This window comes from Myiozetetes cayanensis, unplaced genomic scaffold (assembly GCF_022539395.1).
Source record: "Myiozetetes cayanensis isolate MyiCay16 unplaced genomic scaffold, myiCay2020 scf17, whole genome shotgun sequence".
In the NCBI taxonomy this organism is placed as follows: Eukaryota; Metazoa; Chordata; class Aves; order Passeriformes; family Tyrannidae; genus Myiozetetes; species Myiozetetes cayanensis.
In genome coordinates, this window is record NW_026087378.1 from 14,550,545 (window position 1) to 14,577,671 (window position 27,127).

Below are 27,127 nucleotides of genomic sequence, written 5' to 3' on the forward strand. Positions count from 1 at the left end.
CCCCCACTTGCTGCACCAGCTTTCAGAGCCTGGAAGCTGATGGTTTTAGAAGCCAGAGCTGTCATTTCCAAGACAGAGATCCAAGTGCAGATGAGGACAGGGATGATAAAGAGCATCCCACATAAGCAGGGGATCCCATCCCACCGGAACATTAGCTACAATATCTGGCTCAAAATTTGATTTTAAGATTACACACTGCAAGAGAGATCAAGTTATGAAGCCGTTTAGTTTTGACAATTAAAACATGTATTTTTTATTCTAATCTATTATTATTTTATTCTAGTTTTTAGAAAGATGGCAAGGCTTTCCTACTACTTCATATTTTATTAACTGCAAACTGCTGGTAGAATTGATTACTTGAGAATATTTCATACTGTGAAAACCATGGCAAAGGCAAACCAGACCTATTAGCACAGACAATTATGTGCATTACAAACTGTGCTCTATATAGAATTTTTTTAATTAATTTCTTTTTGCTATCATTTCATTTGAACAGGTAACTGAGAAATGAAGAACAACAGGGTTATGTTTAACGATCCTTCTGCTCCACTCCAATATGGTGAATTACTCATTAGAATTATCACCCAGGAACAGTGTGAACAAAAGAAAAAGGGCCCTTGCTAATTATATGTAACAATTAAGACGTTCATTATTTTAACAGAAATAAGCATTTGACATTTTAAAATGGGGTGGATAATTTTGCTGTGGTTTTAATGCTATGTAATCCATGGTTGATTTCAGATCTCTCCTGAGGTGTTTGTAGCTCTGTTGCAGAAGTATTTCCACAAGCACCAGGAAAGAATTAGTGCCCAGACTGAAGACAAAGAAACCAGAAGCATTCTGAGGTCATGTATAAGACCGGTAATTAGTGACCCAGTTTCTAACAGAGCTTTCAGTGGCAGAAGAGTCAGACTCCTACAGATGTTTATCTTGACCTCTGGTTGTCAGTCTGGAGATTATCCATGTCCCTGACTTAGATTTTGACCTCTGCACCCAAAACTTTTGTCCAGAACTTTAATTCAAATTTCAAGCACGCCTGGGATGCAGACTCACAGCATATACATTTTTTCAAAGGAACAAATGTAACTTGCCAGCAATAAAACTCTTTCCAAAAACATCATGTGCAGCTGCAAAAAGGCTTTGTAGTAACGTAATAAATGCTGACAAATTCCCCTTCCATACAAACAAATTGCCTGTCTGACCACACTGAATGATGTGTTAATTGTTTCATTTTACCTGCTCAAAGGAGTGGAGCCCACTCTCCTTCCCCAACCGTACCATGTCTTCCATTATTGCTTGCTTCAGTTCCTGGGTTAAAACACAAATTCCTCATGAACTATCAGAGTCAGCCTTGCATGCAATTATTGCTCATTGTTCATTCTATTGCTCATTGTTCATTCATTGTTGATTCTATGACTCATCAAAAAACATGTTTCTGAGTAAAGTTCAAGTGCCTTATTGAGAGTTAATACATAATTAACAAATAAGCTATTAAAGAAGTGTACAAACATTAAATAACTTTGTGTAGTGATATGATCTGTCTCCTTGGTATGAAAAGTCAAGTTCTACTTTCAAACCAGCTATGTGACATAGCTGTTTGATTTAGTGCTTCAGCCACCTGCCAAACTGTGCTGCAGAATCACTGCCCACAGACACCAGTGGGATGGTTCAGTGGCGCCAGGGTTTACTGATGTGATCCCATGCAGTCACTCAGGATTACAGAACACGTGTAAATGAGGCTGGGATCTTACATGAATCCTACAGTGGCCTGAGATGAGAGGGACCCACAAGGATCACTGAGTCCAACTCCCAGCCCTGCACAGGACAGCCCCAGGAATCCCACCATGTGCCTGAGAGCACTGTCCAAACAACACCTCTGGAGCTCTGGCAGCCTTGGTGCTGTGACCACGTCCTGGGGAGCCTGTTCAGTGCCCAACCACTGCCTGGGTGACAACCCTTTCCCTAATATCCAACCTGAACCTCCCCCAACACAGCTTCATGCTGCTCCCTCAGGTCCTGTCACTGGTCACCAAGAAAAAAAACAGTGACAGGTCTTACTCAGACAGGGTATGGTGCACACATAATGCTGCAGTGAAAGGAATGTCCACCCTGCAGGTACAAACCTTATTTTTACAGAGTTCTGCATATGTTCCATCAAACCCTCTTTTCTTTGCCCAGCCTGGCATAACTTCAGAATCAGGCACCACAATTCCCACCAGGAAGGCCTGCAGGTGGAGGAGAAGGAGAGTTGCAGGCAAAAGCTGAACCACATTCAAATGAATACACAAGTCCAGTGAATTTCTGTGTGTTTATCATTCGTGTTTAATTATGTCAATAATTTGCTAACGTGCCATAGTGGAGTGTATTTTGATGTTTGTGCCTTTTCTCAGTTAAAGGGTTCTTTGTCACTGTTCCTGCATTTGGCAACAATCTTAACACCCTCAGCTGGGTTTGTGTTGTGCTTGGACAGTAATACCTCCTGTTTTTCAGAAGCACAAGCCAGAGCAGAACAGAGCCCCTGCCATTTACACACCTGCAGTTCACAGCCCTGTAAGTCCCAGGCAAGCTCTGATGCCAAGGGAAAGCTCATGTTTGGGAGCAGTGAATGCAGAGGATGAACTGCATGGTTTCAGGAGCTGTACATGTGTGTATAAATGTGCAAATAAACAGACAAGGTTGGTCAGAATGAGCAGGCAGTGGTGGGAAGGCAGCAGTGGCTTTGCCTTCACCTGGCTTACCACAGGCACAGTGCAAAGGACAGCATGAGAGACCCGAAGGGTGACACCAAAGCCAGTTTAAGGGCTTGATCTTTGGCCACAGCCTGCTCCGAGCTGCTCAGGGTCACACTGGCAGCGCAGCTCCCGCCTGGCTGGCAGCCAGCTCCAGAGCAGGATGGACACGTTACGGCGTGATCCACTCACACTTCCCCCTTGTTCATGCCCAGCTCCCTGTCTTCTGTGTACAAAGAGAAAAGTAAGGCCTTCTGAAAGCTTGTTTTTTACCTGCAGGCTGTCTCCATGGACGTAGATCTGGGCCACAGGGTCGCTGCGGATGTAGATGTTCTCTATCTTCTCCGGTGCAATATATTCTCCCTGAGCAAGTTTAAATATGTGCTTCTTCCGATCAATAATTTTCAGAGTCCCATTCTGTTAGGAGAAAGAAATGAGAATTCCCAGAGAAGTTATTTAACCATTGAGACTCAGCAAGCAGTCTGGCTTTAAGAGAGCTTTCCACTGCCTGTTGAGCTTTCAAATACTTCACTGACATATCGAGCTTACTCTGCCAAACATAAACTTAATGCTTTGTAAAGACAGATCTGCTTGGGAATGTAAGTTCAGTCCTTGACAGTTTCCATGGGATAATACAATGGCCATGAGAAGTCAGTGTGTGACCGGTACGCACAGGTAACCATTTCCCAATGTCCCCTGTGTGAAGCCAGCCCTCCTGGTCCAGCGCCTCAGCTGTCTTCTCTTCATCTTTCAAGTAACCTTTGAACACATTGGGTCCTTTCACACAGATCTGAAAAACAGCCAGGGGTGATGATAAATTAGTTTCTTACTCTGCTATAAATACCAATTAAGCAGTCACTCACAAATATTGAAATATTTTAATGACTGTGCTCCACAAAATTAAAATAGGTTTATCCATTAAAATGGATTTTTTTCCAAGCTAAAGGAAATATGAAGTAGGGTTTACAGAACTGATTTGCTTGAAGTTGATTTGCATTCAATTTGCAGTTAAAAATAACAAGGTTATTCCAATAAGTTTAATTTTTGTGCAGTATAGAAATAACAGCAATGTAGAAATCATAGCAATTCAGCTCTTTTTAGCTGAACTAATTAATTCAGTCTTAGCTGTTCAAGGAATCAGGCTGGAACTACTGCCACAGCTCCTTTTTAATTAATGCTTTGCTGTTCTGTTGCTAAATGACCTTTTCCTTTCCTGATTGCAATATGTAACACATCAGCAACCATGCACCTTACAAAGGTAAAATACTTCTATAACTACATAACTACTTCATACAGTGTTAACTAATGAGAATTTGATATAAAAATGTGATTTGCTACCTCTCCTTCTCCTTTGGAAGCAAAATAATTCAGTTCTTCCACATCCTTCAATTTGATTAAGTTACAGGGCAAAGGGGCTCCTACATGACCTGGAAATCAAAGTTATCAAGTCACTTGTCATCTCTCCTATAAGCAATAATTAGCAGTTTATTATTAGTTACTTGCATAGTTGTAGATACACTGGGTGTTCTTGCAGAGCTGTGTCTGTGTGCAGAAATAATTTCCTCAATTAAGGTTTTGCACTATTAAGACTAAATACCCAAACCTCCTCTTCAGATGTAAAACCTATTTTCAAATAGCACAGAATGGTTTGGGTTGGAAGGGACCTTAAAACTCATCTTGTTGCAGCCCCTCTGCCATGGGCAGGAACACCTTCCACTAGCCCAGCTTTCTCCAAGCCCCGTCCAACCTGGCCTTGGTGTCCCAGTCCAGAATCCTCTAAAGAAATGTGCATTTCTTTTATCTCTGCAAACGGTGGAAGAGAATCATTACCTGATGTCCAGTCACCTGGAGTTGTAAAGGTGCATCCAGCTGTGCATTCTGTTTGGCCATAGCCTTCATAAACCTGACAAAGAGATGGGTATCTTTAGAAGAGCACAGAAGATTCCACTGAAATGCCAACACTGCCTTGTGTTGCACAGCCCTGGGAGCTGATCCTGCAGCTGCAATGCACGGGTGCACACTGACCACAGGGACACTGTCCCTGGCTCCTGCTGTGTACAACATTTCATTTCCATGACTAGAAATGACCGTGGCTCTGTAGAGCTGAAAACACTGAGAAGACCAGGTAAACACTTAGCCTTTGAGTAAGGAAATGTGCTGCTCTGTGAGAGGAATTTATTAGTGGGGAAAAAAGGTATTTTTGTGGGACATTTTGAAAATACACCTTTTCAGGTTTTTTCCTGCCTAACTTTAGGCTCTTGAATGAGATCTTTTAGTTGCTCTGGGCTTCCTAATCACAGAGAAATAATGCAGTGGGACATCTTAAGTGGGTTAGGCTGATGTCTGAAGATTATCTCTCCATTTACATAGAGAATAAAACTCGTGTAATGAAGTTCCCCAGCACAGACACATTTAATTGCACATAATTCAGCACTGAGAGGCAGGTGGGATGAGCCTCTGGGGTTTCTCTGGGAGATGCCCACAGCGAAAGCAGCTCTTGCCTGCTGCTCCCAGCGCAGCCCCACTGAGGGCTCTGTGGCCGCCCAAGCCCTGGTGCAGCTGTTGGGCCCATCCTGGTGGAGTGCCCCAGCTGCAGTTCTGGGGGTCTAACCTCTCCCTTCTCAAATCCCATGTGTTCTCATCAGCAGTGGATGAACAGCCCCGGAGAGCCGCACGAGCCCACCTGGCATCCGAGGGCGGCGCGGAGGAAGCCCAGGACAGTCGGAGAGGCAGGGGCAGCTCCTGTCACTATCATGCGGACACAGCCCCCCAGACTCGCCTGTTGGGAGCAAAGGAAAGCATCAGGAGCTACCACAGATGGCAAAAGCAGCAGCAAGAGCATTGCTTACACACAGCTTGCACAAAGGGCTCTCTCTAGGACAGATGTGGAAGGTTCCCTTGCCCATCAGGGGGTGGAATGAGATCATCTTCAAGGCCTCTTCCATCCAAACCGTTCTGTGATTCTATGATTCTGTGATGTGGAAATACAGACTGGCTCTGAAGCTTTCCTTAGGGATAAACCCCCATTCAGTGCACAGAGGAAGGAGTCCCCACACCCCTGGCAGGACGAGCTGCGCAGCCTCAGCTCCCATGGCTGCTGTGCCCGGGCAGGCTGAGCCCTGGCTCTGGGATCTGCTGGGAAAAAGCAGACTCTTCCCCCATCCAGTTTTCTTTGCTTATTTACACCTCGCTGGCTTTAATGAATTGCCTCTAAAGTAATGCTGTCCCTTTTTAAAGGCAGATGACCTTCAAATATTTCTGGAGGGTATTACATCAATTCCTGTGTCCCATTTTACTTCTTTCTCCTCCCCCTTCATTTCCTTTTCCTTGTTCTGAAAGTGAAAAAGAAAACCCAGCACAAAAGCAAACAACTGCTGACTGAGTCTGCCCGTCTCGCCAGCCCCTACATCAATATGCAGCCTGGCTTGCTCCTGGCTGGGTGAACTCTGCCATCTTTGCACACTGAGGACAGCTAATCCACAGACCACAAGTACAGGCAGTTTCTTTAGTTAAAAATAAAGTGGCATGCCTCTAGATAAGAAATTTTGACATTATGTGTGGTGTTTGTTTAAAAATGAAAACATAAATAAAAACGAACGTGGGAAAACTTCATGGAACAACAAACTGTGTTCTGTTTCCTTTTTCTGTTCAGTTTTCCAGTCTGCTCTTTGCTAGTGGGTAGCAATTGCCCAAAGTTCATCACCAGGCAAGTGGACCACATTGACTTCAGGGAATCATAGAATCAGAATTGCTAAGGTTGGGAAAGATCTCTAAGATCACTAAGTCCAACTGCCAACCCAGCACCACCACTACTAAACCATGTCCTCAAGTGCCACCTCCATACATTTTTTGAACCCTTTCAGGGATGGTGACTCCACCCCTGCCCTGGGCAGTGTTCAATGTTTGACAACCCTTTCCATGAGGAAATTTTTCCTGATATCTAAATGTCACTTGACGGAAAACCAGTCACTGCCAGAAGAAACAACAGTTCTTTGACTTCAGACTCACTTCTTAAATCACTCACCTGTATTTTGTTAAAGAAAAGCTTATCCCACAAACTGTCATTCCTAATGATGCCGTTTCGAACTTCCGCCTTTTTCCGTCTTGCAGCAAATTCCAGGATCCAGCGCTTGAGGGACGTGTCAGCCTGGCTGAAGATCTGCAGGAGCGCAGGGTGGCACCAGGGAGAGAGAGCAATCAACAGCTGTTCTTACCATTCAGCCACCCAGCCAGGGGGACAGCTGCATTGCAGCACAGGTAAAGGAGGCGACCCTGGGGCTTTGTTAGAGGGGGCAGAAGGAGCGGCGAGTTCCACTCCGTTCCCTGTTGTACCTGCTGTTCCTCTGGGGAGAAAAGGCAGGATGGTGGTGCAGGTTTTGACTAGACTGAGAGGGCCACTATTACTCTATTTTTTCCACAATAGGATCCAGTGAAGTCATCCAGTTTGAACAGCAGGGAATGAGCAGTGTGAATACTGGAGCAGGTCTCGGTGCTGCCTGATGCTGTGATGGGGCCGCACTTACCTAAGCTTAATCAGGCACCAGCATAAACTGTACACCCCAACAAACAAGAGACCCTCAGTGCCCATCCCTCTAATGAGGTACCAGAACCCCTGACCCAACAGTCCTGACCTTGGGGAAAAATTAAATCGGTAGCTTGTGCTTAAGCTTGTCTTTAGAGGATAAGTCTTCCGAGGAATAAATATTCCCAGCTCGTCAAACAGATTTAGCGTGATGACCAGACATGCCTGTCTTAAATACCTTGCAATACCTTTACCTTAGTTTTAAGGATTTCTAAATCCAAAAGCCACTCTCATATTTACACTGCCTAAATCCTCATAGGCTTTTTGAAGTTACTGATTTTCTGTTGCCACCAGAAAGAGAGATTCAAGTTTCAGAACTGGTTGAAGGGCACAAAAAGTCCTTGTGCAGCCAGGTTTGACTGATGTTTCTGTGATGAACAAATCCCTTGTGTCTAGAAATGTCACTGGTAAGCTCAGTGAGAACAGGGTAAGAGGCTAAAAAAGAGGGATTTCATATTCACACAGCTGTGTCTGGAGTCTGTGTAAATCATCATAATACAGACTTACAGAGGGGAGGAGCTGTATCGTTTGCACAGGGTGAGAATGTGTTTGCAGAAAGGCAGCAACATTGTGATCTGCTTGGGAAATCTCCATGACTAAGGGAATTCTGCCACATAAGTACTGAGGGGACCTAAAGTTGGTTGCTCCAAAGAGAGCCCAGCCAAACTCACCTTGTCGTACATCCTGTTCAGCAGCCGCGGCACGACGGGGAAGATGGTTGGGCGCAGGGCCTTCATGTCGTCGGACAGGAGACGAATGTCTCCCTGGAAGAACCCAATCCGCCCTCCGTGGCAGTACACTACAGACTGATGGGGAGAGAAAAGAGCACATGGAACCCCTCTGCTTTTAATTCCCACAGCACAGCCTCCCTCCCAAGCACAGAAGCCCCCTTCTTGAAATTCTACTCTGCAGTACAGCAAAAACGGGGCTTTAGAAATACACAGAGAAGTAACAATAAATTTTGCACTGAACAGAAATATTTGGACAGTTCTGGGCACTTTTCAGTGCTGGCAATTCAGAATCCACCAAATTTGCCACTTGTTCTGGAAGAACAAGGAATCAAAGCTTTCCCTTCATCCCCTGCATACAGGGATGGAGAAGTCCCAGCTGTGGTCAGATTCTGGATCAGAAGTTCCCTGAAGCCCAGCCCTCCCACAGCAGCTCACAGCATGAGGACCTATTGTCAATACAGAAATGTACACTAAGGAACATGGTCAAACACTGAGCAGCAGCTGATTTTTAGAGGTTAATACTTTAGTTTTGTTTAAATACAACAGTACAGACTACGTTAGCAATACAGTGCCCGATCCTGTATCCCAGAAATAGAAGCCCACGTCACAAAAGGTGCTTGACTTGTAGGGCAACTACAAGTGCAGGAGTTTTGTACTTGGAAGGAAAGCAGGATGTTTTAATTGGATCAGAATAGAGCTGGATGTGTGGGATGGGGCAGGGGGGCTGCTGGCCACGAAGCAGTAACCAGTAACCCTGCAGAGGACCAGTCATGCACTTGTTAAAACTGGCATTTTATCACTGAAGAGCATTTGGAGACCGGCACCACTACCCTGCTTCAGACTGCAAGGAGGAGAAGGCATCCTTAGCAAGCACCACGATGCCAGAGCTGAGCTCAGCCTTCCTGAGGAGACTGAGACCTTCAGCTCCCTTCGGGGGGCTTGTCTCCCCCAAACAACTAAACCAGTGGGAAATTCCTTAGGAGACACCCAAGTATTTTTGTGCTGCTCCTAAAAATCTGTGATATGAACCTGAGCACTCTCACTGCTCTGTCAGGCAGTTAGACTGTCTCCATCAGCTGAAACCACAGGAATTTTATACATGTGATGCGGGTTTAATAAACATCACAGTGCTGAATCTGTGCTTTACACTGCACATGAATTAAAAAAAAAAAAAAAGGAAAATATAAGTCAGTTTGCTCAGTGGGAATTAAAAATAACAACTAGAAATTTTTAAAGAATGTATCTGTATAATTTTAACTGCAAATTCCAGGAACTAATAATGGTGGCTAAAACTAGGGATGCTGACACAGAGCTTGCTGTTCAGAATGTTTTTGAAAATTACTTTTTAGCCCTTTTGGAAAAAAATATTTCTATTACTGAGCATTTTCAGCAGGGAGGATAAACCTGAACATCCTTTGGAGGCTGTCCCTTTCAGTACAGCAACATCCTGTGAAATGAGGGCATTTCAGATGTTTTTAATTTCTTCCCACCCCCCACCAGATGACTTTTGAATAATTGTATTCTTTGCTGGCAAAGCCATTTGCCCAAGCAGTGTTGGCACACTGACCAACTTGCCTTGCAAGTGGAGAAAGGCTCTGCTGTAATTCTCCAAATCTTTCATGGGCTTTCACTTCCAATTTGTGAGGTTTTTAACAGGGCAGAAATTTATTATTTCTGGCACAGATGTCACTAAGAAGTGGGAGGTTTATATTCAGACACTTGTCTGACTCAAAAAATATGCTTTCAGCCTGAAACAGTCCTCCCTGAGAAAGTACAAAGCTGCAACTGGACCCAGGTCCAATCTTCACATACTGGATTAGTTCTGAGTTTGCAGATTCTCAGGCCAGCAGACCTGATGTCGTTGTGTCACCTGGCTTGCCTAACACACCAATTGCAGCACAAATTACCACAATTATCACCTTTTTTTTTTTTTTTTTTCAGAAAGAGCCTGGAGTCAGTTCTGCTGCTGGCAAGAGCTTGTGCTTGGATCCACCACCATTCCCAGGGGACACCAGCTCCAGGGATGGCACAGCACCCTGCCCTGCCGGGAGGATCACGTGTCTCACACCATGATCTCAGCTGCCTCTTTTGCAGTGTAGCCAAACTGGGGTGGGTGGGGTTTTTTTGCAGATCTGGTTTAATTATGCAATGAAATGATTTTAGTTGATGTACAAAATGGCATCAAATTATCTTGACCCCTGTGACACCTCATCCTAGAGTGCTTAGAAAAGCTGCCCCCCAAATTGCACAGGCAGCAGCAGCTATGAGCTGAACAAGCAGGTAGCTCGTTGCTGAAGGGCTGTTTTCCAATCTCTGAGCCAGGTGTAAGCTGGAAAACTTGGGAAATTCTCCTGGAATGGCTCTACACTCACAGCCATGTCACTGAGACTGCAGCTGGGCCCTGGTGTTATGCATGTGGCACTTCTGGAGTACAAGCTTTTTTAGTGCTACAAAATATCACTGGTTATTTAGTATTTTATTCATTTTATCTATTTTTTGTGCGTGTGTGGAAAAAAGATGATTTCCACTGACACCAGGACCTTACCTGTACCATTCTCTCAAACATGTGTGCTAAAGGCAAATAGGAAATGTGTACATCCTCACAAGTAGGAGACCACTGACTCTGGAAGAAAACACAAGGAGCCCCACGAGGCCTCGTCAGTTCAGGCAGGTTTCTTACCTGTATAACTCTTTCAAACATGTGAGCCAGAGGCAGGAAGGAGATGAGCACATCGTCCTGTCTCGGAAAGATCACTTTCTGCAGGTGAAGGGCATGGGAGACAGAAAGGAAAGAAACACTGACAGGAAGACAACAAGAAAGTCATAAAACAATAAAAAGAAAAATGGCACCAGAGGAGCAAAAGGGTAAAGATTGTCAAGAGAGGAGGGAGCGGCGGACACAGGGAAGCGTTAAAGCCACAGCGTCATGGAGCTGGGTTAGCAGGAGGAGCAGAGAGATGGACACACAGGGCACGGAGAGGTCTCCATGGCAGAAGGCAGATTGGACCCACACAGCTGGGAATGGGGGCTCCCCTGGCAGAGAAGCAATTTGTATTCACTGCTCTCTCCCCAGGGCTGCTGAGCCCCCAGCCTGTGCTCTCAGCTGGGTGCAGACCAGCAGGGGCCTGGAGCAAAGCTGCAGGAGCCTCCAGGATCCCTGTGCTAACCTGCAGGAGCCTCCTGGACACCAGCAGGGCTTACCACACTGCACAGAGCCCATCTGAGAGTCACAGTGTTACTGCAGTCAAAGTTACAGGTGGCTTTTTCTCTTTTTCTTTGGTTAATCATTGATTTGAATCAGAGTATGTTGGGAAAACTAATTATTTCATTTTTAGCTGCAAAAATTATTTACTTCTGTTAGTGTTTCTCATCATTTTAAGCGATTAAAATGTGATTTTAAGGGCATTGTCACCGTCCCACAGACAGGCACAGTGGGGAAAGAGAAAGTTGGGCAAATTATTAAGAAAATAACTGATCAAAGCCTTCAGTTTGCCAAGCTTTTAACTCTCTCCTGCAAGCTGGAATAAACAAAGGCCCCAAGAGCCTTACCTAACCCATGCCCCAAAAGAAAACAGCTTTTCTACCTGAATTTCCTAGGGTAAGGCTTGCTGTACTATTATGGATTACAAAACCTGAAAGGTTGACTACCCAGTAATTTGCATCAAGGCCAGTGGTTAGAGGAAAATGGGTATAGAAATCTATCAGGTCACAGCAGTACCAGTTTATATCCACTTTGCACCTCCACTGCTCGGGTGGAACCAACAGCCCATGAGCAGGGATACGGTGGGGGCAGGCACAGGAGTTCCTCCCTCAGGGGATATTTTATTGAAGTTAAATCTGGGCTGGTCAGATTCGGGTACGGCCTCCCAGCCATCACCTACTGAAGTCAAACATCATTGACCACGTGGCTGTTTTCACCCATTTCATGTTATTTTGTCTGTCAGTCTGAATGAAGCCATTAGGGCCTGCAGATCTGTTTATATGTTGTTACAGTTTGGCCTCATTTTTTGCAAGCACAGTAATGCAAAACCTTTAACATCGCCAGGGTTTTTATATACTGCTTTAAAGGCCCAGAAAAAATAATTTGCTTTTAAATCAGACCAAAATGATGGCACTGAACAGTGTTTCACAGTTGGCACAGTTAACTGTAAAAATGAAAACTGCCTCTTGGCATTTGAGACCAACCTTATAATGAAGCTCTGGGCTCGCTTCAAAATATGCTCAATTTGTAAAAATCACTGAACTAAGCAAAACTGGCACAAGGGTATGTAAACAGCAAATCTACAGGACTTCTCATTTCATTTCCTTAATTTGATACTCTTTTCAAGGGTTTTGCACTTTGCTCAATTTCATGCAGTCAGACATTGCCCAAATCTCGGGGATCAGCTACAGACCTTTACCCCCTGCCTGCAGTACTGTGGTGACTGGAGCTCTCAAATTTACAGCCACTTCCACCAGACTCTGGTCTCAATCTGATACCTCGAGATTAATCAAGGAGCCCCACTGCCGTCAGCAACACTAAATCCATTTTTATGGGCCAGTCCTGAAAGATGCCAAGCTCCCTCAGCTCTAAATTAGGTCTCTTCCAAAATAAACGCTGCTGCCCTTTGAAGCTCAGACCTCCCCACGCCTCAGCCTGCATTTGTGCCTCTGAGGCCACGCAGAGCCCGAGGGCTCCTGCAGCAGAGCTGCCCTGGCCTTCCCCTCTGCACAGGGCTGGACTCCCAGCCCTGCAGGGACTGCCACCAGGGAGCTCAGGGGGATTGCTTACATCACATGTCTGAGTCCCTTTACACCAGGAAATCTCAGAAAGTTCAAGGATTAGGGTAATGAGACTGCAGTAATTTCAACCTCAACAATAAGACCAGCAAGGGGTATGAGGTAACCAACTCCAACATGCATATCACTACTTTACAGAACTGCTTGTTTGCTACCAAAAATTATTTATACTTTTTCTATATAAGCTGTTAATCCTTACTATGTTGTAGTAAAGTGATTCTGCTCCCTATATTGTTCCTAAACACAAATTTACTCATTGTGTGAAACATATTATAAAGGCACTTGGCCAGTACTATGCTTTTTTAGAAATATGTATGACAGAAACTAAGATACACTGGAATATCAATTAAATTAACCATTCTTGTTAGAAAGCATGTATGTTCTTTTACATATTTATATATCAACACACCCACGTGGTATGCAGAGAGTTTTCAAATCAATGAGGACGTTGCTGGGCACAGTGGGACATAAAGAGCACAACTGCACCCTGAACTCCTCTTCAAGCACCAACTGCAACTGTACAGGACTTGTCTGCTCTCCTAATTCTTCAGAATGAGTTAATTAATTGATGTACAGGAGTCAGCATTGTTTCCCAGCACTTTGTGCCCTACAGAGCCTGGGAGCCAGGGCTGGACAGGGGATTTAATGCCCTCCGGTGCCGTAGGCTCAGCCTCGCTCCCATTCCCATGGATTTGGCCCTCTGAGCAGGAGAAATGGCACCTCTTATCTGCAAGAGTGGATCTCCAGCCCGTGCAGGGCCACAGCTTAACCCCCACACTGTGCACATGGCAATGTTCTCTAGCTCAGGGTATTCACCTCCGTCACTTTCAAAAAGCCTGAAAAATCCGCCACCACGTTCCCATGGGTCAGCATAGCACCTTTGGGGTTTCCTGGAAGAAACACAGAGGGAGTTTAAACAATGAGCCAGAAGGCAACTTTCACAAGTTTAACACAAAAAAAAAAAACCACCAAAGAAACCAGAAATAGTTAAAATATTAAGTTCTCTTCTTGAATTTAAAAACTTACGTCATTTTCACTGTCATTTCTCCGCAGTAACATGCACCAAAAGCATTTACTGCTATATTCAAAATGTAATGAAATGATACTGTAAACACAGATATTTCTATTGGAGACTCTGCACAACAGTTTCCAGCAGAAATAGCCCAACTGCCATTTCTGAGAGTGCTCAGATGGAGCCGCTTGATAAGCACGGGCATCTGCCCAGGCTGGCTGTTCCAGCCTCTCCAGGGAGGATCTATTCCATCCAGATTTTGACTAAGAATGATATCGAACACCAAGAAACGCCATTTAAAAGGCTCTTACACTCTTACTTAGCCAGTACTCCAGATAACCTGAACAATGCAGAAAACAGGTAATACATGGCAAAAATTAGGCTACAAAAAGACCCTATGAGACTGCAATTAAAGGAAGTAATTAATAGTGTCAGCAGCAGAGGAAGAATGCCTTGGAGACAGCCCTAAATCCACCAGGGAGCCAGCAAAGCCCCAGAGCTGGCACTGCCCCTGCAGTCTTTCACCCACCACTGGTGGGCAACTCTGCACCACCAGTATTTGCTTTCTCACCCTCTTTTCTCAGCTGACACCCTCTTGCATTTCATATCTGTTTAGACGCCAAAACACAGGGTTTGCTGAGCAGCAAACACAGGCTGGACCCTCCAGGCACACAAACCAGTGGCACAGAGGGCTCTGCACGTCCTCCTGTCACAGCACTGTCCCTTTCCATCACCCTCCAAGGGTTTATTTCTGAAAAGAAGGAGTAGCTCAGCTCGAATAAAGATTACAGGGCCAGCCTCTCTCTCCCCAGCATGTTTTTAAGCAGATTGTTTTAATTCAGTCACGCCACTGCCACGTAGCTCCTGCTGCTCCCCATGGCAGCACACTGAGGAGCTTTACCTGCGGGTGCCCTGCATGGCCTGGCACGGTGGGCATGGGCAGCCTGGCAAAGCTCCTACAGGAGATGGAACTAACTGGCAAATCAGCCAGAAGTTCATCCTGCCTTCCTCAGATTAGAAGGGCAGAGGTGCTTTGTGAACATGTTTCAGCACAGCAAAAGATGTTTAATCCTCTCACTTCAGAGCGTTTTGCAGGCTGTGTCGCTGGGAGCCCTCAGGGTGGGCACGGGCACACACAGCACTGAGCCCTGTGCCCTGCCAGTGTCACCAGCATCGCTCCTACTCAACCTCACAACTAACTGAAGGCAGGCCCAAACAGCAGGAGCAATTGTTGCACACATTTATTGCACCAGAGCAGGATATTTTTAACACAATGTATTTTACTGAGAATCCGCATCTGCTGTTCCGAGTGCCTCGAGTAATTCAGTTCCAAACACCTGTAGATGAACGTGGTGCACAGGAGGCTGGTTTGGTGTCGCTGACACTGATCCTCATCCGAAGCTCAGGGGTGAAGCTGGGGCTGGCAGCTTTGCCAGTCACAGCCACTCCTGCCCTGACCTGCTGGGCCAACGGGCTGGTGGGTGCCAGCTCAGCCTGCCAGGTTATTTTCACAGCTGGGTGCACACGTGGATCCAGACCTCAATAAAACTCCACAAACCAGTGTCAGTTGTAAATACACATCACAACCCAGAAATTGCTGGTGTTATTTCAGTCGAGTCCAGGCAAACACGTGTGGGCAGCCCTTGCAGCCGTGCTCCTGCAGCATCACACAGCTCGGAGAGGATGTGCTGAGAACTGGTTTGGAAACTCAAAACTGTGCCCTCCAGCTTAACCAACAGCAGATCTGGTCCCTGCACCTTGACAAAACTCTTCAGATTTTTTTTTTGGAAGATTTCAAGTGTCCAAGGCCAGGTTGGCTGGCGCTTGGAGCAACGTGATCCAGTGGAAGGCGTCCCTGCCCATGGCTGGAATGAGATGTGCTTTAAGGTCTCTTCCAAACCAAACCAGTCTGTGTTTCTGTGAGAAGATTTCTCAGATCTCAGACTCATTTACTTACTCCATCTCTGACTTGAATGCAATTCAGTAGCTCTGTTTAAGTCACCATGCCACGGCTGGAAGCAGAGTGAACACCCTGGCTGCTTCCCTGTGCCCCTCCTGCTCAGGCTGTGGGATAACAGTGTTGAAGCAGAGCAGCAGTGCTGGAGCCAGGAGAGCCTTCATCGGGAGAAATCCAGAACAAACCATGCTGCCACAGGGCAGCTGCAGCTTCTTGGGTTGTAAATTCTAATCTTCCTTAGTAGTTCTGTTTTAGGAGCTAACCCAGCAAGACAGCTGCCCCTTTCTGCGAGCCCTTTCCCAGAACTGCCACTTTGAGAGAAGAAGGTTGGCAGTGATGCTGCAGTTCTATTTTAAAAACTCAATGCCAGGTCTGTAATGCTGCTCTTGTTTGAATTTCCTCATAAAGACAGGCCCAGTGAGTCTCCTGCTATGGAACGGATGCCCTGTGATCCCATCCCTTGATAGCCCAGGAACGTCAGGTCCTCCTCCTCTTGGTGCCAGGCTGGTTTGACAGTTCTCATAAGCAACAGAAGAACCTTTTCCACATGGCTAAATGGGTCTTTCAAGTGGCAGCTCCAGCACTAACTTAGTGGTGCGATCCATCAGCGTTTTGGGATGCAAGCACTTTCCTCCCCCCAGCAGCTCTGGCAGACAGGAACATGCACTGCCAGGCTGGGAGAAACTGCTGGGAAGTGATTTTTATCCAGCTGGTTACGGGTGGATCCTTGGGGGAATGACAGTTGACTTCTCTGGAGTAGCCAGCATGAAAAATTTTATCCTGACAGTTTGGGGACATCTGTGTGCCTTGGGCCCGTTTCCAAGTGCTGATGGTTTCTTGGCACAACCATGAAAGTTGGTCTTGTCATCGGAGCTCAACAACCTCAGACTCTCCCTGCTCCCTGGGGAGGCATTGGGACATCTGGTCCTATCAAAGAAAAGCAAACATTAAAGTCTACTTCTGGGGAATTGTTTCCGATTTTCCCATTTCCAGGTTACAAATTCTACAGCAGAGATTTTTTTTTTTAAACTATACTAAAAATATTTAGAGTCCTTCAGAATTGAAGAAAACCCTAGAGACCATATTCTTTGGAAGAAAATTCTAAATCTGATCATTAAAACTGATGCGCTAAACAGAACTCCAAGCGTTTTACACCAAAATAAACACAATGTGGAAGACAGACTGGAGTGTTGATGCAACCTCTGGAAAAGCCAGAGAGTGGCGTGCAAAGTCCTGCAGCAGCAGGACCCACCCAGGCTGGTGGGTCACAAAGCATTGCTCTGGGAGAGTTCAGTGGGAGAGATTTGCAAAATCTGAAATCTCTGGTTTGGATGGGAGAAAGGAAATGAGCTCCCTGGTTGTCCTATTTCTATAACCTTGAGCATTTTTCTAAGAAAAGCACAAGCTGGCCCATGATTGCATTTGCAAATAAGAAAATTAAAAAAAACCCCTTCTCTATGCAGAATTTCTTATTTAGCAATAAAAATACAACAAAAATGTGGCTTGAAATAAACAGTCACTCTGCACTTGAAAATGCACACGAAGACACTGTGCCCTGCTGTATCCATGGCACGGCTCCTTCAGCTTCCTACAGGTGCCAGTTGTGCCAGCCCCTTTGCCCTGACCCTGTACATGGCTGTGACATCCGTGTCCTGCACTGCCCCAAGGCTTTCCCTGGGCACTCTGAAGTGCAGATCCCAAAACTAACAACAATGTACTAAGGTAAGATACCCAAACCCTTTTAATACATCTGGAGTTTGTACTTGGGGCTGATAAAGCAGTTGCCTACCTGGTCTGCAGCACAGGTCTTCTCTGGCAGGTGGAAGATGAAGGTCCCCTTGTACTCAGCCTGACCCGCAGGCTGGGCAGCACCAGCAGCTCCAGCGTCTTCTCTGGCCTAAACGGGCCGAGGCCAAACCGAGGATGCTTTGGGGTAGGGCCAAGCATCAGACAATCCTGAGAGCACAGGTGAACATGGAAGAGCTGCTCCAGCAGCCCCTGGAGCATGGCAAGTGTAAAGGCAGTTTCCCAAGCAGTGATGTCTTGTGCATCACCCTGTACAGCTTTTAGGGAGATGTTACAGAGGTCGAGTTCTCAAGAGCAGGAAATTCCTGCAAGCTGATGAAAACCAGGGTCTGGAGAGAGGAGAAAGCACTGCCTCTGCTAAAAACAGGCAGGAAAATGATGCTGCTCATCCCCAAGGACAGGAGGCCAGTGGCACATGGGTACCAGCACCGTGGGCTGCCCAGGCTCAGCCCCGACCTCCCCAGCCCAGGGCCAGCCCGAGGACATGGGCAACACACCAGCAGAGGGGACAGAGGTGACAAGGACCTTGGTGAGGCTGGGGACATCTGTGTGCTTAGGATACAGAAAATGGGAAGCTGTGGAACCACATTTCAGTGTTTTAGGGTTTTTAAAAAAACATCTGCAGAAGATAAATACAAATCAACCAAGTGCTTCACAAGTACACTGCAAAATAGGAAGCAGAAACATGGGCAGATTCCCAGACAACTGGAAAATTGCACTGGCAAAGTGTATGCCACAGAATTCAAGTGAAAAAGAAAAATGATCTTAGATATTTAAAGTGCATAGAAATAGCATTGCCATGTCAGTATAACAGCAAGTTTGCATGTACTGAGGTGGGATTAATGATTAATCTCATAATCTATTCTAACATTTCAAGATTTAAATGCCTCTTTTACCTGTAGTGCCACTAGTAAAACAGACAATTGATAGATCTTCTGGTCGAGGAGGCTAGAAATACACAAGGAGAATAAGAAAATCACATCAACCAAATGCAGAAGGGTTAATGGAGAGACTGTTGTCATTGTGTAAACCTAAAGATTAAACCAATTATGTTTGAGCTTTGCCATAAAAAGCTTTCCTTTCCCTCAGTAAATATTGCAGTTCATCATAAAACTCTTTTTATTAGGTTTCTTCAGTTGATGCAGACTCTTTTCTTTATGCTTTGCTCCAGCTGCACATGCTTTAGGGTAAGAAGACTGATGGAATACTTGTCTTGCTATTAATATTTTCAAAGACACCATCTACACCTGTAGGTGTGTGGGAGACTTGAGATAATTTACTGATTTCCAGATAATTCTGGAAACAATTCTACAATATGGGACCAGATTCCAAAGCTGCTGATTGCTCCCATTTCCAGAAGCATCTCTGTATTCTCAGCACCACCTCATGTGTGTGCTATTTTGGGTCATGAATGACTAAATAAAAAGCTTGAACATCAGAAGCTGCTTTTGAGAGTTTTGCACGAGTATGAGCAGCCAGTGAAAAATATCAAGGCAATTTTCCAGAAATATCCCATATAACTACTGCCAAATAGCTTTTCTGAGCTATAGAAACCCCAGCAGAAAGCAAAGGGTGCAGAGACATTCCCCCAGTGCCACCTGGGCAACTACTGGAATTTGGGTGGCTTAACTATGGCTGTGCCATTGACATGTTCAGCAGGGATGAGCCAGGTCAGTGTCCCAGGTGAAGGGACTTGGAGCAACCTGGAATAGTGGAAGATGTCCCTGCCCATGGCAGGGGGTGGGAACGAGCTGAGCTTTAAGGTCCCTTCCAACCAAACCATTCCATGGTTCTGTGATCTCCACTGCATGGCATCAGCAGTCCCTGGGCTCCTCCACTGCCTCCCTCGTGGAGAAAACCTTCCCCTCTCTTGTCAGTGCAATAAATGTCCCACTGTCAGCTGCAGTGGGAAAAGCAACATGCCAAGACTCACCACAGGCACATGTCGACTCTCACGGCCACGGTCCTGGAAGAGATTAAAGTAACGAAAGTGATTTCCACTTTAATTCCTGCAGTGTAACCCACTTGCTAATCATCTGCAAACCACTAAAGGAGAGCGTGAGCCAGAGCAGAAAAATTCATGGCTGGCACTTAGGTCATCTCTCCTATCCAGACTTTCTTGCCTTAACTGCAATGCCATCCTTGGATTTCAAGCAGTGCTTGGGTTGGTTGAGCTGGATCCAGGGTGTTTCATACAAGTGTGAGGCTGTAGGCTTACATGTAGGAGGACAGCATCTCAAATAAAAACCCTCTTCCCAGGCCTAAATAGCAGCTGACAGAGTATTTGAGGAGAAAGGACTGGAATCTTGGCTCTGCTATCAACAAGGAACAACACCAAGAGGCGACTGCGCCAAGCATCAGTATTATCAGCCACCAGCTCAGCATTATCAGCCACAAACTGCTCTTTTGTGCTCTCCAGACACTGAACCTGCCACATGGTTCACAAGTCCCTGTATATTTTACTGTCTTTTTATAGAAATCACAAAAAATTATAAAGGGAGGGGGAGAGCAAACTCACCTCCACCTCCTGCATGGTCTGGATGCGAACCCCGCAGCGCCTCCCCCTCTCTGCCAGCTCCTTCTCGAAGGGGTCCATCAGGATGATGGAGCTCAGGCCCGGTGTTTCCTTCCTCTCCACGTGGTCCAGGAGGATCCTGGCTTTCTCAGGCTTGTCACAAATGACCGTGGAGATGTCAGCTGGAAGAAGAGCAGCCAAACAAACTGTCTGCAGTAAATCCTTTCTAATGCAAGGCTCTGGCTCACAGCTAACGCTGTATCAGTTCTGATAGTCACTCCAGGCTACATCAGAAATCCCAGCACTCTCTTGAAAAATTACTGCAATCTTAGCTAACCTAAATCAATGCCAGAGCTGCAGCTGACATCCACAGCTATTCTGGGATTCAGTTCAAAATACTAAAATTGCTCCTCACATGGGTTATAAAATCTAGGAGGCAAAACATGAAGCAGCACAGGAGTGGGTGGCCGTGGAGTAATTCCCACACCCAGAGCAGCCCTACCCGTGGCTATGCACAACTGGGCATGTGGGAAACATGGCAGAGGCAGCCCTGACCCTGCACGGGGACACACAGCTCCCCAGGAACCTCTCCAGGTGACTTCAAGACACTCAAGGAGTCACAGTGTCCCTTCCCTGGGAGTGTCCAAGGCCAGGTTAGAGGGGTCTTGGAGCAACCTGGGCTAGTGGAAGGTGTCCCTGCCCATGGCAGGGGGCTTGGAACTAGGTGAGCTTTAAGGTCCTTTCCAACCCAAACCACTCTAGGATTCTATGATGCCCTATCTTTTAGAAGCAGAAAATGACTCATTCTGAGCAACAAAACTGATTTCTGAGAAGATTACATCCAGTTTGGTTTTACCTGTGTTGAGGATGTACCGAATGGCTCCAGGACCCAAGGTGTCATAGAGAGGAACCACCACCATGGAGTAGGTGTAGCAAGCCAGCTCAGAGATGATCCACTGCAGGAGGGCAGGGAAGCACAGAGGTGAGAAGGGGCCATGGGAGCAGATTTAACACACTGAGAACAAGCTGACAAGACAGGAACATTATGAATACAACATCAAGTTGAACTTAGAATCTCACCTCTGGGCGGTTTTGAGCGAAGACCCCAATGAACTGCTTTGTGGATGGCTTGCAGCCCTGCTGCAGAAGGCCTGAACCCAGAGCTTCTGCTCTTTCAGCCACCTGGAATTTGGAGAGGAAAAATACATAAAAAAAGAGGAACATAAGCAATACCAAACTAAGTAAAGATTTATACAGGGAGGCTCTCAGATTATCATATTTGCTATCTAAAAGTCCAATTTTCATCTTATCATAAGCCATCATTAGCTGACTAGCAGTCGATGTCTGGCTGGCGACAGAGTGTGTCAGTGCTGCAGTCAGGAGTGGGCTCATGGCACAGAGCCAGCCCCTGAAAGCTGGCACACCAATACAACACCTGGGTGTGCAGGGAGGGACACAGGGACCCTCACAGAGCTCAGGAGCTACACCCTGGTGTAGCACGTGTGTCACCAACAGGCACCCCAACACCCCTTCTTCTGCTGGGCAGGGGGACAGGATGCACAGGGGTGTCATCTCCAGCTCACCTCCTTGTAGGACAGCCACTGGTAGGGCTGCTTGGGTTTCCTGAACCCCAGGCAGGGGCCGTTCTCTGGAAAACACAAGCAGAAATGACAAGTTGAGGGGGTTAATGTGCTGCTCGGTGCCACACTGAGGGGATGTGGCAGAGCCCTCCAGCAGTAAATCCACAGTTACTGGGGGGCTGGCTCTCACTCCAGCAAATTACACACACAGGTGCACCCGATGGAAATCGAGCTGCTGGGATCCCAAAGATCTTTCATCCTCCCCCCTGAGCTACAGGAGGGACAGCAGCAGTTTGCCCCAAACAGCTTCATTAAAAGACACTTCTCGGAAGGTCGTGTGAGCGTTAGTGTCAGGAGAGGGCTCTCCTCCCAAACCCCACCTCCCACTGCTTGCACTGCCTTTTGATTAAAACAGTTCAAAGTGAAAACTGCTATTTTTAGCCCAGCCTGCTCTGGAGGAAGGTAAAACAACGTGCAGCACTGCATGACAGGATGAAGATTTGAAAAGTTTAAATAATTTGCTGACTGTACTTACCTTCACGAGATCCATTCCTCCATACACCTACTGAGTCACTGATTCACCCCTGTCCTGTGGGGTGGAACACGTGCAATTCCACTGAGGTTTTTGGTGGCACCAAAAATAATAATCTGACCATGAAATGGTTGTGTCCAATGAGCCATGACATCATGAACAGCAGACACAAAAATGGTTATGATAGAGCATGGAAGAGTCACTGTGGCTTTTAGGAGTGGGACATGATGTCTCAGGAGTGTTTGAGAGCTCCCTGATGGTGCCATCAGCCGTGGGGTAAGGACATCTGCACCACCTGGTCCCCCACCTCTGCCCCCAGGCCTCCTCCCCACCGTGCTCTCACCAGAGATGCTGAATCCCCTCCTGAAGACCTCGTACATGGTCCTGGCGTCATCATAGTAGTGCGTCAGCAGCTGTGGGCTGTCCCCGATCACCGACCGGCGCGCCCCGGCCAGGCCCTGTGGGACACCAGGTGACACAGGTGACACAGGTGACACCAGGTGACACAGGCATCAGGGCTGCCCAAGGGTGGGACAGGGGAACCCCCACCACAAAGCATCAAGCTCCTCAAAGGGCGGTAAGACCTCTGTGGCCACCACTGTACCCCTGCCCCAGAAAGGGATGGGAGAGGTGGGACATCCCCTGAGCACTCCAGTGACACCGAGAACCACCTGCCCAGGGAGGAGCTCACTGTCATGGGAGATGGCTGATACTTCCCAGGGGACTGAAGCAGGAATTATGGATCTGCAGGCAATGGAGTGGGCTGTGCCGGGGGGAGTGACTGCTCTGGGCTCCACAGATCCCCAGCACTGGCACCATGGGCACCTTCTCAAGGACATTCAGACCGACATGAAGGACAGACTAAGGCAGAGGCTCAGCAGGGGTGTTTTAGGAGTTGGCAGGGGAGATAGCCAGCGTGGGAGAGACCACACTGGGAGCCAGAAAAAAATCTCACTAAAGCCCTAACCACAAAGGAAAAACTGCCTTGAAAAATGTAAATTCCTCCCACCCTTTTAAAAAGCTGTTGGAATTAAAGACAATAACTTCTTAGAGGGAACATCACAAAAGGCTTTAAAAATTCTCATCCCACTTTCAGATATTAAATTAAGTGGAGACAATTTTCAGAAATATTTCTGCTCTTTAAAACAGAGCAGCTTCATTAAACTTTAAAACCTTTGCAAGCATGAAAATTAATAACTGTTCAGCCTCTAAGCATGGATTCAGGTCTACTTTGTCTTACTATTACCAACTTTGCAGCAGCAAACTCAGCAAAGGGCACACATGAGGAGTACCAGCTGGTCTTATCAGCTGTTGCCTTTCAGTGGTTTCTCCCATGCAATAGCAGTGTCTCTAATTTTTGGTCATGAATGGTTAAGTTAAGACCAAAATGTTACTGAGAAGGTAAGAGAATAAATTAATGTGCTGCATTCTAGTTTTCCAGTTTTCAGAAAGAGGTGAACTGGTGAATTAAGAAGTGAAGTGATCCCTGGCACAGTGCATTATGTGGCTGATTTCAGGATGGGGTTGGGGAACTACAGAAACAAGAAAAAATGCCTTCCTGGCATGACCTTGGGGTCACAGACCTGTTGGGGCGAGTCCAGAGCAGGTCACAAAGGTGATTAGAAGGATGGGACACCTCCCCTAAGAGGAAAGGCTGAGAGAGCTGGGGTTGTTCACCCTAGAGAAGGCTCTGGGGAGACCTTATTGAAAGGGGCCTATAAGAGACAGCTGGACAGGGACTTTTTACAAGGGCACGTAGTGACAGAACAAGAGGCAACGGCATCAAACTGAAAGAAAGTAGGTTTAGATTAGATATTTGGAAGGAATTCTTCCCTATGAGGGTGGGCAGGCCCTGGCACAGGTTGGCCAGAGAAGCTGCCCCATCCCTGGGAGTGTCCAAGGCAGGTTGGACGGGGCTTGGAGCAGCCTGGGCTGGTGGAAGGTGTCCCTGCCTGTGAGGGGGGTGGAACGAGGTGCTCTCTAAGGTCCCTTCGAGCCCAAGCCATTCCATGACTCCCAGGCACGCCAACCTCGGGGAAAGCCAGCCAGGCTGCCCCGGCCTCACCTCCACCTCCTGGGACTGCATGCGCAGGTCGCAGGGCGGCTTCACGGCGCGGGGCCGGCTGGCGAACCAGTAGGCGACGACGGCGGCGAAGGCGCCGATGCCGACCAGGGCCGTGGCCGGCAGGTTGCGGAAGAACTGGCTGAGGTCATCGAACTCGGGCAGCCGCAGGCTCCGCAGGATCTCCTGCGCCTGCATCTTCTCCGCCAGCGAAACGGCAAACTCTGCAAGAGCCAGAGCGAGGGGCAGGTCAGGTGGGGCAGGGGATGGGCACGGGCAGCGCAGGTCTCTGCGCGGTTTGGGAGGGCAGAACATGCTGTGTCGAGCTCCAGGATCCGGCTACAACAGGGAGGGCAGTCTGGTTGTGCTGGGCCCATGGAGCAGGACCTGCTCCTGGGAGAGCCAAGGGCAAGCTGCAGGTCAGGCACTGATCCAGACACCGCCACAACAGGTTGCTTTGCACATACAGACACAGCGGAGAGTGGGAGCCAGGCAGGGGCTCGCTGCTCCAGGGTGCGAGGTCAGGGCTGTCCTCAGGGGACTCCTGTTTGGGTGTTGAGTACACAAGGAGCATTTTAAATAACTCCTGTTTACAGTGCTGGTCCAGTATCAACTCCCCAGTGGGGAGTCTCCAGTATCAGCCAGCCCTGTGAGGGATGAGCCAAGCAGGTGCTGCCCAGGGGGAATCCAAACAGTTAAGGTTTCACACAGCTCTATTTATGACTTTATAGGAGTCAAGGTCTTAAAAAAAGTTTTTCAGCCACAGGAGTCCAGGCAGCCCCTTTCCTCTTGCCCTCTGGCCTTGCTCCAGCTTGTGGAGTTACATGGCTTCACTCCCACAGGGGGCCAGGACTTCCCACACAATGGCACCACTAACATTAACACAAACCAGCTTTTTTCCTCCTGGGAACAGCTTCTGGGCTGCTCTGTCCCGAAGGTCAGGGCTGCCCCCTCTCAGCCTTCTCCTGTGTTTGTGCCAAGCAAGTGCTGGGGCTGGCAGAGAGGCCAGGCAGCAAACGGGGGGCACTCCTCACACGAGGCTCTGGAGGAGGTTTGTAAGTTTGCACAAGAAAAAATACAACAAACAACATTACAATTAACCTCACTCACTGTTGGGTTATGAAGTGGTGGAGGGCAGCAGTGAGGGGACAGTGACACAGAGCCCATATTCCAGTCCATCTCCATCCTCAGGGCTCAGGCCCAACCCCAATCATCCCTTGGGCCCAATGCTGCACCCCAGTGCCAGCCCAGCATCCCACAGCCACCTCTGCTCCCTCGAGAGCTCCTGACCCTACAGACCCTCTGGAACCACAACCAGCCCTTCAAGAATGGTTGAACCCCTGCAGAGATCACATCCACATGACATTACTGGCCAATACCCACCCACGAGGTAATTTTCTCCTGAGCTTTGAGCATCTTTTCAGCAATCTTCAGATCTAATAGAACGCTGACTGTGTGGCTGTAATGATGTGAAGGTGAACTGTGAGGGTGGGCAGGCCCTGGCACAGGTTGCCCAGAGAAGCTGTGGCTGCCCCATCCCTGGAAGTGTCCAAGGGCTTGGAGCAGCCTGGTCTAGTGGAAGGTGTCCCTGCCCACGGCAGAGCAGTTGGAACTAGATGAACTTTAAAGTTCCTTCCAACCCAAACCATTCTGGGATTCTTTGAATTGAGAAGGAGTACTGATCGCTCCCCTCAGTATTTCTCCACACCAGACTACAAAAGCAGCCTGCCAAACACACTTTTACTACAGAAAGTGAGAGAGCTCAGCAAGAGAGCTATTCATTTACCAATGAATTGGCTATTTGTGCAAAAGCATTTCAGCAAGTCCCACTTAAGACTGTCTGCTCCCAGAAACAGCCTGTCCCACCAAAGGCAGCCACCCAGTTTGCCACAGTTGCTGGTTACACTGAAATCTTGGGAATTACTCCCTCAAAGCAGAGCTGGGAAGGTGTCTGTGAAAACAGCACTGCCATGAGGGGATGCTTGGCCACAGCCTCTTGCTGCTGCCCTGCTCGACTGCAGGGATTGCCTGGGGGGAAGCAGGGCCAAGCCTTTAATCTGTCCAGGTACAGGGTGTCCACAAACATCTTGGAGCTCACAGCATCATCAAAAGGATAGTGAGAGTCAGGGCTGCAGTCTCTGCTCACATTGGATTGTTGCACTACAGACCTCACCCAGCTTACCTTTAGCAACAGTTAATCCTGATTTTTGCATTCCAAAGTGATTCACGATGGGCCTGTACTTGATCTGCTCAGAGCAGCCAACCTGCCGTGGGATGGTGGCCAGGAAAGGGGCCCAGGTGTGTTTGGGAGCACTGTGTCTGCAGAAAGAGGGCTCAGGGCTGCCTGGATCACAGCCTCCTCCTCCGAGTCCAGACAGGCAGGTGAGCCCCTCACAGTCACATGCTCTGGGAATGCATTTCTGGGGTGATCAGGAAAATAAGTAATTGTAATTTAAACCCATCAGCAAGGCAGTGTCACACCCCAGAGCGCACCGGGAGCAGCCGCTGCCCTCCCCTCGGGCTCAGGATCAGCAGCAGGATGGTCTCCACCCCCCTTCTCATTCTGCCCCCCTTGGCCCATTCCTGCTGCCTGCAGTGGATCACCACCCTGCTGTGGTGCGTGTTCCCCACCAGCAAGTGGCACAGCACCCATGCCTGGGGCATGTGGAAACACTGACATTTCTGTTTATTCCGATTTACCACCGGATTCCTAAAGCATTCCCATGGCAAAGAAAAGAGAAACGAAAATGCAAGGAGGGACAGAAGAAAGTGGTTTGGAGGAAGGAAGAAGTGCTGGGGAGCTGCCAGGAGGAAATAGCCATGGGTAAGAGCTGGGGATTTG

At 47.5% G+C, this 27,127-nt stretch overlaps 1 protein-coding gene across 4 annotated transcripts in view; it reads right to left on the minus strand.

The window, feature by feature from the left end:
• Window positions 1-27,127, minus strand: part of ACSL6 (acyl-CoA synthetase long chain family member 6) — a 52,212-nt gene that overhangs the window by 5,390 nt on the left and 19,695 nt on the right. For 2 of the 4 annotated variants that reach the window (XM_050311848.1, XM_050311849.1), the window contains exons 2-20: window positions 24,289-24,509; window positions 22,567-22,681; window positions 21,695-21,759; window positions 21,192-21,293; window positions 20,968-21,067; window positions 20,115-20,293; window positions 19,530-19,562; window positions 18,493-18,544; window positions 13,638-13,711; window positions 10,588-10,800; window positions 7,983-8,117; window positions 6,754-6,888; window positions 5,413-5,508; window positions 4,560-4,632; window positions 4,068-4,156; window positions 3,403-3,519; window positions 3,003-3,146; window positions 2,124-2,225; window positions 1,237-1,308 (exon numbers count right to left, since the gene is read on the minus strand). In XM_050311848.1, the coding sequence (XP_050167805.1) occupies window positions 1,237-1,308; window positions 2,124-2,225; window positions 3,003-3,146; window positions 3,403-3,519; window positions 4,068-4,156; window positions 4,560-4,632; window positions 5,413-5,508; window positions 6,754-6,888; window positions 7,983-8,117; window positions 10,588-10,800; window positions 13,638-13,711; window positions 18,493-18,544; window positions 19,530-19,562; window positions 20,115-20,293; window positions 20,968-21,067; window positions 21,192-21,293; window positions 21,695-21,759; window positions 22,567-22,681; window positions 24,289-24,509 (2,117 nt within the window). The remainder of the gene's footprint in view (window positions 1-1,236; window positions 1,309-2,123; window positions 2,226-3,002; window positions 3,147-3,402; window positions 3,520-4,067; window positions 4,157-4,559; window positions 4,633-5,412; window positions 5,509-6,753; window positions 6,889-7,982; window positions 8,118-10,587; window positions 10,801-13,637; window positions 13,712-18,492; window positions 18,545-19,529; window positions 19,563-20,114; window positions 20,294-20,967; window positions 21,068-21,191; window positions 21,294-21,694; window positions 21,760-22,566; window positions 22,682-24,288; window positions 24,510-27,127) is intronic. The other 2 variants (XM_050311851.1, XM_050311850.1) reach the window with 2 other exon arrangements.